The sequence below is a fragment of the Melospiza georgiana genome, chromosome 2 (assembly GCF_028018845.1).
Source record: "Melospiza georgiana isolate bMelGeo1 chromosome 2, bMelGeo1.pri, whole genome shotgun sequence".
NCBI lineage: Eukaryota > Metazoa > Chordata > Aves > Passeriformes > Passerellidae > Melospiza > Melospiza georgiana.
The window spans coordinates 9,371,617-9,384,871 of record NC_080431.1 but is presented as its reverse complement, the minus strand read 5'-3'; the positions used below and the strand labels follow the sequence as shown (position 1 = coordinate 9,384,871).

General features: G+C 37.3%; 1 protein-coding gene across 5 annotated transcripts in view; it reads left to right on the top strand.

Annotated features, from left to right (window-relative positions):
* ROBO2 (roundabout guidance receptor 2) overlaps positions 1-13,255 on the top strand; it is an 866,123-nt gene that overhangs the window by 771,184 nt on the left and 81,684 nt on the right. For all 5 annotated transcript variants that reach the window (XM_058019193.1, XM_058019191.1, XM_058019192.1 and 2 more), the window contains 4 exons: positions 2,408-2,489; positions 3,168-3,333; positions 5,354-5,520; positions 9,347-9,468. In XM_058019193.1, coding sequence (XP_057875176.1) covers positions 2,408-2,489; positions 3,168-3,333; positions 5,354-5,520; positions 9,347-9,468 — 537 coding nt within the window. The remainder of the gene's footprint in view (positions 1-2,407; positions 2,490-3,167; positions 3,334-5,353; positions 5,521-9,346; positions 9,469-13,255) is intronic.

Genomic DNA, 13,255 nt, shown 5'->3' with positions numbered 1-13,255 from the left:
GAAAAAAAGGGCCATGAAAATGTCCAAGTATGTTTACATCCCCAAGTTCAAAATGAATTAATAATTTCCACTCATATGTCCTCAGCCTTCTAGATTTAGATTAGGTATCAGGAAGAAATCTTCCCTGTGAGGGTGGTGAGGTGCTGAACCAGGTTTCCCAGTGAATTTGTGGATTCCCCATCCCTGTCCAAGGCCAGGTTGGATGGGACTGTGAGAATCCTGGTTTAGTTGGATGGAATTTTGAGCAACCATGGCAGGGAAGAGGTGGAATGAGAGGATATTTAAGGCCCTTTCCAACACAAATCATTTTCTGATCCTTTTCTGCTGTTTCTGTTGCAGCACAGTCAAATGATTCATGAGCCTGCAACAGTCACATGGGCCGCAGTCATAGCATGAACATAGAGATTTTTCTGATCAGCCAATCTCTCAGTTGCCCTGAGGAAAACAACTAAAAACTCACACATGTCACTCATTCAGTTCCCCTTCAGACAGTTCAGGACTGATGGAAAACTCCCTCCTGCACAAGAAATGTGCCACACCAGGATTAGTCTACCTAAGAAACAAAACTTAATTTTACTGAATAGTAAAGATTTTTCTGTTCACCTACCCTGTTTGTTTTCTTTTTTTCCATAGCACAAAAAAGTATAAATAATCGAATTACCAACACACTAAATCTGTATCTAATCCATCCACAACCCAGAAGTTAGATAATTTGCCATAGCTTGCAAAAAGGAGTGTACTTCCAGCGTGCTTTGTTTGCCTTCTACAAGTTACTCTGTTGTGTACACCACATACCTCACTGAGTGCACCATCTGTCACAGTAGCACACCAATGAAGCTGAGAACCATAGCCTTGAGAAATATTCCCTATTACCACATAAGAAGAATTATATATTTAATAAAATCTCTGAGGAAGCAAAATAAAACACTGCTTCAGAATGCTACAAGGCCCTCTCCTGTGGAAAATCTCTCCTTTCAAGGGTCTTTCTCATTTCAGTAGCAGCACTGCTGTATTTTGAGTCTTTGAGCCATTGTCAGAGGGGTTTTCATTATTTATTGTATTTCACACAAATAGCCATCTCCTGAAATGCAAGTTATGCTCATTCAGGAAATTGAGCTGGCATTAATGAGTTGCTTCCTCACCTAAGAGTGGTACACTGCATTCTCAGTGTATCTGAAGAAAAATAGCAACAAAATTTGTGTATAACAAAGCTAAAAATCAATTAAAGTATATATCTACAAGTAATCTAAAGAGCAACTTGCTTTTTTGTCTTGACTTTCCTTTTGAAGAGTGACATATAAGGACATATGCTACAGTGCCAATCTGTATTTAACAGAAAACTCATTACAATTCCTTGAAGCCCAATAAAGCTTCTTGGATGCAAGTTCTCTTTCCATCCAGTCATGTGATGGTGAATAAAATTCTTCTTAATCACTAGAGTCAGCACTCTCCCTTTTCTGCTTCCACCTCCATATTACCATGCTTTAGTCATCATGGAAGGAGAGTTCCTCCATATATTTTGTCCTTTGTAAACTTAACCATTTTCCATCTATCCCTGTAGTCTTCACTTGTTCTTGACTCAGAAATCTTTATTTTAAATTTAAACAGGAAATAGGAAAACCCTTGGCAAATTTACTAGTAAAACAGCTTATACAGCGATGAGATTAATATTGACAACCTAATTCAAAGCAGTTTCCCCAAATAAATCTAAAACATTTAAACTGACAAGGGAATCACAATAATTTTATACAAATGCAATATTTTTTTGCTACCAAATGGCCTTGCAGCCTGAAATAAAATCCCATGTGAGATGGAAGAAAGGTAAGCATGGTGTAGGATCTAATTTAATGCTGCTCTTTGGAAATTGCTTGGAGGACTGTCTATGCAGAGAGAACCACTGTTAAGAGAGAACTGTTAAGTTTTAGCAGCATTTGTATGTAGGGTGTATAGAAATTATATCATCTGTCAAAAGTTTAAGGTGATGTAACATCCTTTCTGGCACTGGAAACTGAACCTATGGGTCATCTTGGGATAATAAATGCTGATATTTCACCTTCTAAGAAGTTAATTGCTGTTATATTGTTACCTGATTTCACCTGTGTTTTTTGTAACCAATGCAAACACTGACACTGTCAGTGCTCCTTTCTGGAGCATTTACAGTACTGGTACCATTAACAATATGAAAATTTGAATTAGTAAAGTATTAGAAGCAAGTAATCTTATTATAGTTCTCTAAATGAAAGCCACCATTAAATGATTGCTTAAAAATGTCTGGTGCCTTCTAGTCTGGTGCAAAATGTAGGCTAAGTCCTTCTTAGCAAGGAGCATTTAGAAAAAGAAAATAAGAGTAAACTCAGCTGATTCTAAAAGGTTGTTAAAGCTGCCCTTGTGCCCTTTTCACGTGCAGCTCTCTGATACTGGGACTTACACTTGCGTTGCTACAAGTTCCAGTGGGGAGACGTCCTGGAGTGCTGTGCTGGAGGTGACAGGTAAGAGATGCCCAGGGATGGGCTCCACTTGGCACACGTGGAAATACAGCATCAGTCTGACTCAAATGATTCGAGAACTTCTAGGGCTTGACGTGGAGAAATTTTGGATGAGGAGTCTGTGTTCCTTCTCACACATCTTGCATTTCATTGCTGCTGTCTTGTAATGCCCGTTGCCATCACATCATATCTGTGTCCAGTGACTGCAGTATGCTTTAATTCTTCTAACAGCAGCATTAATAAAACATGGATTTATCCAGTAATAGGCTTGGGCAAGAAAAATCCAGAGTGCTCTCTGTGAGTACTGCAGTTGATTTATATACAGGAAATTTCTCAGCAGCTAAGTTTTTGGTACTTTCTGTACATTTCAGCAAGCTGGGCTTTTTTGCTATTCTTTCTTTTCCTTCTTTTCTTTATACATATATATATATATATATATATTTATATATAAACTTTTGAGTTTTGCTCTCTTTTTTCTTTATTATGTACTTAAAGAATGACAGCCCTTCATCCCAAAACATGTGGTAGTAATGCATTTGTTGACTTAGTTGTTTATAGATTAAGAACATCCGTTATGCTGATTTTGCAGATGTTTGCCCTGTTTTTCATTTTAATCTCCTGCTTTGATCAAATTATATAACCAAGGATAAAAAGTAATCGTTTTGTGTTTGCCCTTCACAGAATCTGGTGGAGCAACAGTCAGTAAAAATTATGATATAAATGACCTCCCTGGGCCACCATCCAAACCTCAGGTCACTGATGTTACTAAGAACAGTGTCACCCTGTCCTGGCAGCCAGGGACCCCTGGAAGCCTACCAGCTAGTGCATATATCATTGAGGCTTTCAGGTATGTGAATTATACCACTTTTAAGCTCTTTTCTTTCTAATTTTGCTTAAACTCTGATACCAGGGTTTTGTGGTGTTCTTTTGGACTCTACACATATCATTAGAAGCTCATTAACTGACTTAACTCCATAGAAGGCATTGATTCATATTCTTTACATTGATTTTTTTATAATTTATCACTTTTTTCTAAGTGATTAATTGGAGGACATCTAACTATTTCTTCAGGTCAACAAGAGTATAACAGAATGGTGCAGTAATTATTTGTCTCTTTTTCTTTAACATTGATGATCAGTGGGACTGTCCTGTGGGAATGCTGCAGGTCCTTGGCTATCATAGTACAAACAATATGGAAATATATGGGTAATCCTGAAGCCTCTCTGCAAACTTTAATTCCTGCTCTTGTTAAAGCAGTCAGTATTAACGGGTCAAAGTGCTTTAAATTTCTATTTTTAGGTGTTTTAGATAGATAAAAACTTCTAACTGAAAAGACCAGTATTGATAATTTAGGCTTTTATCCTGCAGCCTGAGGCTTTAAAGAATCCAGGTGCTCCCCTGCACGCAGCAGCAATTATTGTGTGGTGCAAAAGAACTCCTGGGCTCCAATTCAGCAAGTTTGTTTGAGCAAAGGCCATACTCTGACATATGTCTCTAAAACATATTTCATCTTAAAAACCTGCACCTTCTTAAATGTGTTTCTTAATCCAGATATTACAAAAATGACAAATGCTTCCTCTCTAAGTTAAAATTCATGCAAGACTTTTTCATAGTCATATGCATGCAGATTCTTGCTCAAATGTTATGTATGTAAAGAACATTAAAGTATTTGCAGTATGTTGGTTTTGTTCTAGAGCTTTATGCATTGTATGAATGAAGTGATTCAAGTAACATAAACCTTGTACCTTTCCATTTCCTTTTTCCTTTTCATATATTCAAAGATTTTTTTATCAATGCTATACAACAAAGCATAGTAAAATAAAATTTTCTCTTTAAACTTTTCTGATGTTTCACCCTAGATAAGCTTTAATGGCATCCCATCAATAACTTTTTAAAAAGCCAGAGATTTTTATTAAAAGTTGTTTTAACAATCGCATTTGAAATCTTTTTATATTGTGGATTGTAATCTAATTATTATAATGTTGAATTGAAAATTCAATGGCAGAAAAAATATTCATATAATTTCCTCCATTTCAAAGAATGTTTTCAATTTTTTTTTAACTTACAGAGTGAATTTAATTCAAGAACACTTTTCTTCCAATGACAGTTTATTAGAATAGTTTACTTAGCAGTATAGAAAATTATTCTTTCAAGAGAATTTTCCTTTCTAAGCTTTTTGTTCAAGAGTAGCCTGTTTATCATTCAAATTTACTTTACAGCTTTCTACCTTTCCCTTTTGCAGGTAATGTAGAGAAATGGCAAAAAGTTTTATTGCAAAGAGAAGTACTTTTGACAGCTGCATTATGATTTTTAGCCCATCTCGATAAGCTAACTGAAAAAAAAAATTAATTTCACCCTGCTTGTGACAGTGTTCACAGGGGTCTCAGGTTGAGAGAAGAGATGAGGATCTGACTTCATGTTTCAGAAGGCTTGATTTATTATTTTATGATATATATTATATTAAAACTATATTAAAAGAACAGAAGAAAGGATTTCTTCAGAAGACTAGCTAAGAATAGAATAGCAAAGAATGATAACAAAGGCTTCTGTCTCTAAATCTCTGTCCAAGCCAGCTGGGCTGTGGTTGGCCATTAATTAGAAACATCCAACATGGGCCAATCAGAGATGCACCTGTTGCATTCCACAGCAGCAGATAATCATTGTTTCCATTTTGTGCCTGAGGCCTCCCAGCTTCTCAGGAGGAAAAATCCTAAGGAAAGGATTTTTCATAAAAGATGTCTGTGACACCCTGCTTTTACTACTTTTTTCTGCACCACGAGTTGATCCAGAGTTATGAGACAGTTCCTTTCTCATCTTTATTTTTCTCTGGTATTGGTTTATAATCTCCCACACTGTTGTTGTTGCAGTCAGTCTGTGAGCAACAGCTGGCAGACGGTGGCCAACCACGTGAAGAGCACGCTGTACACCGTGCGGGGCCTGCGCCCCAACACCATCTACCTGTTCATGGTCAGGGCCATCAACCCCCAGGGCCTGAGCGACCCCAGCCCCATGTCAGACCCTGTCAGAACCCAAGGTAAGGGGAACTTCCAACTTTCATGTGCTTGGGCTAAACTGGAGAGAAGGGACTGAGGGTTCACCAAGAGGTCAGTCTGGCCATTTGGTTTCAGCACACTCACTGACAGAATCGTGATTTGAGCTTCACCAGGAAAGATGAGAGTGGTTCAGTGTTTGCTGCATCAGTCTGGGGCTTAGGAGAGAAAGGTTACATCCTTAATCCTCTGTACAGTGTAGAACTTTTGGTTTGCAGTTCACTTAGACTCCATTTCCCCCTGGTTACTATTGAAAGCAATGTGAGTTACCCAAGCTTTTCTGGACAGCACTCTGAATACTCTCCTTTCCTTACTACATGGAGTGTATCTTTCCTCTCCATGTCCTTTCTTCCTCTCCATTAGTAGGGATATACTATGATAACAAGTGTTTATAACAGGCAAGACACTGTTTAGAATTCTGTTTAATCAAAAGAAATGCACAACACATGCTGATTAATCTGAGCCAACATTTAGGCAGAGAATTCACATAAATTAAGGCATCTGCATGCTAAGAATATATTGAAGTTATTCTGAGAAAGGTATGGGCCTTCTATTTATGTACCTATATTTCTGAATTCTTTGTATTAATCCATTGCAAGAGAGAAGGCTGAAGTGAAATTGCTCATTTGTAGCGTGGTGATAGGATTGGTGGCTGCGATCCTCCATTGCTACTGAATCACCTACTGAAGTCTGTTCACTTTGCATCAAGCTCTAACTGAATATAACTGCCACAAACAGATTTCCCTTCACAGCATAGATGTTTTTTTTTTCTTTTGACAAGACATTACTTGAATACTTAATTCAAGAGTGTAGTTCTGTGTTAAACATGTTGTAATACAGAAATTCATAATTCTTTGGAATCATAATTTTTTGAATCCAAAGTAATAGCTCCTGTCACAGTCAATTTGAAATTAAATCTTCTGTCTCTGTTTATTTTTATTCAGAGACTTTTGTCTCTGAAGGTGCCCATGGGGAGCACATCCTGAATCAGTCTCCAGCATGTGTGTTCTAAGTTGTTTAGGTCCTTTGCTAAATGGAAAGAGATAAACAAGAGTAGGGTGGTGTTTCTTTATCACATAACCATCCAGCCTCCCTTATGCCAGCCTAATCCTGAATAAATCTGTCCTGAATAGTTATACCCTCAAAATAGTAATTATGGCTGGAAGAGGGAAAACAGAGCTGCTTTCTCAAAAGCTGGAGGAGTGAGTTGTGCAGGGATTTCATGGCCTGATTATCCGTGGAGTATCACAAGTTTCCTTCTTTCTTATTTTCCCATTATTATAGGGTGAGTCATGCTTTTTATTGCAACAGCCTTTTAGTCTGCATAACTTATCACCTAGCTAAAAAAAAAAACCCAACAACTTTGTTTGGCATTTGAGTGTCAAGTATAGACTTTTTATCTGACATACTGACAAGCAATTTGATTTCAGTAAAAACATGTCTTTTAATTAGCTACAGCATGTGTTGCAGCTTCCATTTCCAGAAGCTGTTTAGCAGTCAAGCACACTGAGACATGTACAGGATTTATAGCTTCTTTGCAAGCCTGCAGTTTAATAGAATTAAATCATAAAATCAATTGAAAATTAACATAATGTTTTGATGTGATTTCTAATTATGCCTGAATTCAATTCAGGCTCACAGAAGAAGCTGCCACACAGTGGAAAGCCTATTCACAGTGGCCATGGAGAAATAACAAAGCAGCTATGGCAGTGCTATAAAATAATAATTTGCAACAGGTGTCTGTGATAGCTTTCATAGCTGAACATTTAATGATCTGATATTCAGCACAGAAAATACAAGTAATAGGATTTAATGTAAATTTCACCAGTGAACTGCGAGTAGATAATCAGGTACTTTTAAAAGGTTTGTCTTATATGACTTATGTGAAACAAGGACAAAGAAATCAGTAACTACTCTAATGAAGGACTTGATTTCTTGTTGGATTATTAACAGATGAAACCATATACTAAAAAAACTCTCCCAAAAATGATACGTATTCCTGTCCCTGAAATCAAAATAATAATAAATAATAGTATATTTGCTGAACACTGATAAAAGAGGTCTTAGAGAAAATATCTAACCAATTTAATTGTGATCATGATGTAGCTTCTTTCACCAGTTTTGTTTGAGTCATGATTCTATTATTCCAATATTTAATCATACCCTTAGAGACAGATGAGCTGCTTTTCCACCAGGAGCCTCCTAGGCTTGTGAAAATGACTTTACACTGGGAGCATCACGCATGTTTTCAAGTGTACATACCAGAAAACTAATTCCACATGAACATCTTGGCAAATACTTCTCACTGTTATTAGTCCATGTTATTCTGTTACTTCTGACATATGAGCCATGAAAATGATGAAATGCTGTTCACACAAAATACTTTGTGGAAATATCTTTTCCTCTGAGGGAATGCACAGGTACCTTGTTGGCTGTATACCACAGCATAACTTAAAGTGTAACCATGGATAACTGTAGGTTTATTGTAGCAACAATCGTAGCTTTTGTGGATAGAAGCATAAATGATCATCCTCTAGACCAGTATGAGTTGCAGTTTTATTTTATAATATCTCTGATTCTTGACTGCTTCAAATAAACATAATTTGATAGACCACCACCTTCACTGACACTCATATTTGGATTATATTCCCTTTGGAGATCCATGGAGCCATTTTAATTTGGATATCAATAGAAGCCTGTGGCAATATTGTTTATTGGTGGCTCAGAACCCATAACAACCCAGAATTAGGAATGTGAATTATTGATCATCAAAAACTACTTAGTTTCAAGACCTGGAGATCCATGATTACAGTTGTTATATTTAAAGGCTTCATTTTAAGACAAGTGTTATTTCTTTTAAATAGCATTTAAAAGATAAAAAGAAATCATGTGATGTCTATTCCCATATCTAAGTCCATCAGAAAGGGTAAAAACTCTTACATATTTATCTTTTTCACAAGGACATGATGTTGATCCAAAAAATGAGGAACTGTGACTATAAATTTGACTATTGAATCCCTAGGGAAGACCAAGCAGAATTCAGAGATGCCAAAGAGATGCCAGAGATTCACAGGCATGACCACAATTTATCAGTCCTTTTTTGAATATCTCTATAATCAGATTTTGACTAAAAGAAACAATTCCCCCACACACTTTGAAGGACACATCATCTTGAAGAGAAAATTTTTGTGGTAGATTGTTTTTGCTGGCCTTTTACTAGATGGGAATCAGTTTGGCTTCCTAAATTAAATCTTTTTTTTTTTCATGTTTGCACTAGATTTCATTAGCTATGTCTGTTAAGGGAAAATTTGCTTTGCAGGGGAAAATGCTATTTTTAGTGTTGGATTTCTTGTGTGCATGGCATGTGGGGAGAGGAAGCTCAGTGAAAGTTTGGAAACATATAATGACTTAATGTCATGTGTGCGCTAGCAAAATAAAAAAAGCACTGTTCATTTTCTTCAATTATACTAACCAATTTGGTTCCAGACATCTGTGCAGCATTATTATTATCTGAGTACTTTGGAGCTAGTGAGCATTGCATCTCTCTCGCCATTTACCCAAGCTGAGAAAACTTTGCCATCTAGTCAGAACACTCCTTTAATCATGTTTATATTTCATGATTTCCTAAGTGGCTAGAGGTGGATGGTTTGTTTGCATTATTTGGTATTTGTCTGGGTTTCAACCTGAGTGCTGTATTTTTTTAAAAGCAGAGGATTTTCAAGTCAGGTCATTAGGCTACTCAGTAAATTTTTTTGATGCCATATATAGCTCTTCTCATTAAAGTGATGCTTTCATATGTGTGCCTGGCAGATATCAGCCCCCCAGCACAAGGTGTGGATCACAGGCAAGTCCAGAAGGAGCTGGGAGATGTCATTGTACGGCTGCACAACCCTGTTGTGCTGACACCCACCACAGTGCAAGTCACCTGGACGGTAAAGTTTCTCTGTTCTTACCTCAACAGTGCTTTCAGTCTGCTTTTTTTGCCTATTTATCCCTTCAGTGTTTCAACACCCTGAAAAGACCCAGTCTTGACCCCAACATGAGTGCTCTGACAATCTAACATACAGCAGTGTGTGTACATATATATGTGTGTGTCTATAAATATGGCAATGAAATAGTCATCTTCTCTTTCAAGTCAGGCAGGTTCAATGTCTTCAGTCTTCTGCTTGAAACAAATTAACTGTCTGACTAGAAAAACACTATAAAAATGAGTATGTTTCAAGGGTAATTGATCTGTGGATTCATTATGCTGTATGTTAGGAAATAATCAAAGTAAAATATCAACAAGAAATTGCTGTGTGAAAAAGTACTGTCTGCTTCAAGTCATAGTGACCTCTGACAATACCCTATTATTTAGTGACCTGAAAATCAAAATTATCTTTCCTACAGAGCACTTGTAGTGAAGTCAGAAGCATGTGGTGCTAGTGCCTGACACACTGTCTGTCATCTGGTTTGCCAGCACAAACCTTACCCACAATGAGTGAATATCCTTTCATTAGAGAAGACCAGAGACTTTTGGGCAGTGCTTAACAACATTTCTATTTGAGGGGTCAAACTACTGGGTAGAATTTCTAATATAGTGTTTGGCTTTCAAATTGCTCTGTTTCCCTTCCTGAGGCTTGATGGAAAGGATCTGTAGGGGCAGGAGAGCATTCTCAGGGCACTGCAGACCAGAAAAGAGTGCTTTGCTCTTGGGGCATCTGCCCAGAGGAAGAAGAGCCAAGAGTTGAAGAGTGAGAGGAAAACTGCCCTGCACAACATCAAAACAGTTGTATTTTACGGGATGAATTCTGCTAAGGGGGCATTCACAATGCTCAGGGTTTTTCTTCTGCATGTCATATTGCTGAGAGCTTAATGTGTGCAGGGGATTACGCAAGAGGAGATAAGAAGTGTGGTGATAGATTGTGTATTATAAGGATTACAGTTGTTTTTGCACAACACAGCCATTATTACGGGAGCCTATGCACCATCCTTGTTCTGACAGATCTCAGTGGTCAGGGTACAGATTAGAATAAATAGAGAAACCCACAATTTTTTCTTCTGTGGAAGATTATTTAGAGTATGTGTCACTGCATTTTGCCATCAGTGATGTCAGCACACAGCTTGGCTTTCTTAAAATGCTGCATATTTCATATTCAATTTGTCCAGAACAGGCTGACTAACCTTTGTGGCAAACCCTTTTGCCCAAGCAGATGGATCAGTAGTAGAAAATTTGGATGTTAGCAGAGAGTAATTGTAAACCTGGATCACATCCATGTGGTGCTCCAAGTCCTTTTTTTTTGGTGTGGCATCTATCAGAAATACAGATTCATAGGCTGGCACTTGCTTTAGCATGTACTGCAAAAGGAAGCTACAATATAAACAGAATTCAGTTTTATACCATGTAACCAATGTCATTATATTTTTAATTATATATATGTGTGTGTGTGTCTGTATGTATATTTGTGTGTGTGACATATATTCCTCTAAAAGACTTTCCTGGTGTCCCTACTGAACAATGAGTGAAGAAATGGTAACATAAAGACAAATTGCTGGAAATGCTATGGATCCCAGCTTATTGGGAAGATCCCTCAAAGCAGTGACCCTGTGCCACCTGACAAGCACAGAGACCTCTGTAGAGGCAGTTTGGAATTGCCCAGGGGAAGAAAGACATAAAGAAAGATCTCTGAAGCAGCTAATTAGAAACTACCCAGCAACCAGAACAAAAACAATTAATTAACCATAGTCTCTAGGAAAAAACCTCACTCTATCCAGAGAATAAAGTCCACACTATTAACAAAATGGAGAGATAGTGTAGCTATCATACAAAAGGACAGAAGTGCCATGAGAGTCATAAGACTCTTTGTGTGGGTTTTATGCAGTTCAAAGGGTGAATGCCAAGGAATGTCCTTGGTCACTGAATTTCTGGCATGGTGTCCTGACTCACAGCAAATTAATACCACTTTATTCTCTCCTTCATGAGACTCTTTTGGTTTTGCTTTTTCTTTTTTTTTTTATTTTTGTTCAAATTTGAGTTTAAATTTTTGGGAATAGTTCCCTGTGGCTGTGTTGCAATTTTAAAATATGCACATACATATACACACATATTTTGAAAAGAACGTCAGGCTTACAATGTCAATGTTAAAAAATAAGAAGAGGAATGTCAAAAGTTAAATTTTCATTGCCACTTAAATTTATTCCTCTTGTGTATAGATATTAAAATATAGCTGTAATTATCTGGTCACATAGAGGATCTCTTCTTCATGGAGCTATTAAACATTTCTTTTTATCTTCTTTATTCTCTGTGTGGTGCCAGGTCTTATTAAATTCATAGCATTGAAACCTTGCATTGAATAAAAATTATTATTTTGTCTCACATGCTTGCTTATCTGTCATGCTCTCAACCGTAACATTTGTGTGCTTCACAAATAATACTGAATTTAACATCACAATGATAAAAATGTGTCATTATCCTAACTTTACACATAGAGAGGTGAGGTGCAGAGATAGTTATTGCTGATGAGACACATGGAGGCAGATATGCTCACTGTTATCAAATGGCTAATTTTAAACCTTGAGCATGATTTATTTTTACTTTTATTAAAACATTTCGCATTGCAAGAGCGTATTCTGTACTCCAAGAGCTTTTTTAGCTGACCTCAGCTATGGGTCAGCACTTCTAGCCTCAGTGGGCATTAAACTGAAAGTTTCATTAGTGACCAGATATGAAATGTTTCCCAGCATTATAAAGAAGCCCTGTGGCACAAGCAGGAATAAAAAAATCAGTCCTTCAACATGGCAGAAGAATTGCTGCTTTGAAATCCTTACTGCCTTTTTGGAGGCTTGCAGGCAGAAGGATAATTTACCTCTGTTTTTTTTATTTGTTATAGATTTTAAATGAATGTACTTCACTGGAAGCTTCAGAAGTCAGGTCCAGATTATCATCCTCATTTGCCTTGTTCCTATAGGATACTAAATGCTAGTGCAGTTTGAATTTCCAGAGATTCCTCTGAGTCTGTGCCAGGGAGCTCAGCACAGCATGCAAACTACTCTGCCCAGCTGGAGAATTGCTGTGGGTATTGCAGTGGGAGCAGAGGATTCCTTAGGATATTTTGGGATAAAAATTTGCATGCTACACAGTATATTGCAAAATGTATTTAGGGTGCAGATTAGCAGGTTTGCTTGAAAGGAGTTTATATCTGCAGCAGAAGCTGCATTGTGAGTTTCTTGCCTTTGTTTTAACAACCTAATAGCCATTGAACCTGTCTGGTGTTCAGCTGTGGCATGTGCAGGGAAAATGAGCTTCCTGCTCTGCAGAAATGGTTTTGTAGATGCCTCCTGCACCATGGGCTCTTAAAGGGGGTGAGAAGGAGCACACAGGACAAATTCTGCTGGTGGATCACATTAGGTCAGTGCTGAGAACCACCCACCCAGGATCTGCCCTATATCTATATCTCTATATCTATATCTATATCTATATCTATATCTATCTATATCTATATCTATATCTATATCTATATCTATATCTATATCTATATCTATATCTATATCTATATCTATATCTATATCTATATCTATATCTACATCTGATTACAGTGGTCTCTTTAGGTTTGATTTAGTGCTGATCCAAGAGCATCTACATGTTCTCCCTTGTTCTTTGAGGGAGCAAATGTGTCTTTATATCAGCAACAGTTGCAGATCTTTTGAGCTGATATCACCCACTAGAAATATTCTCTGCTC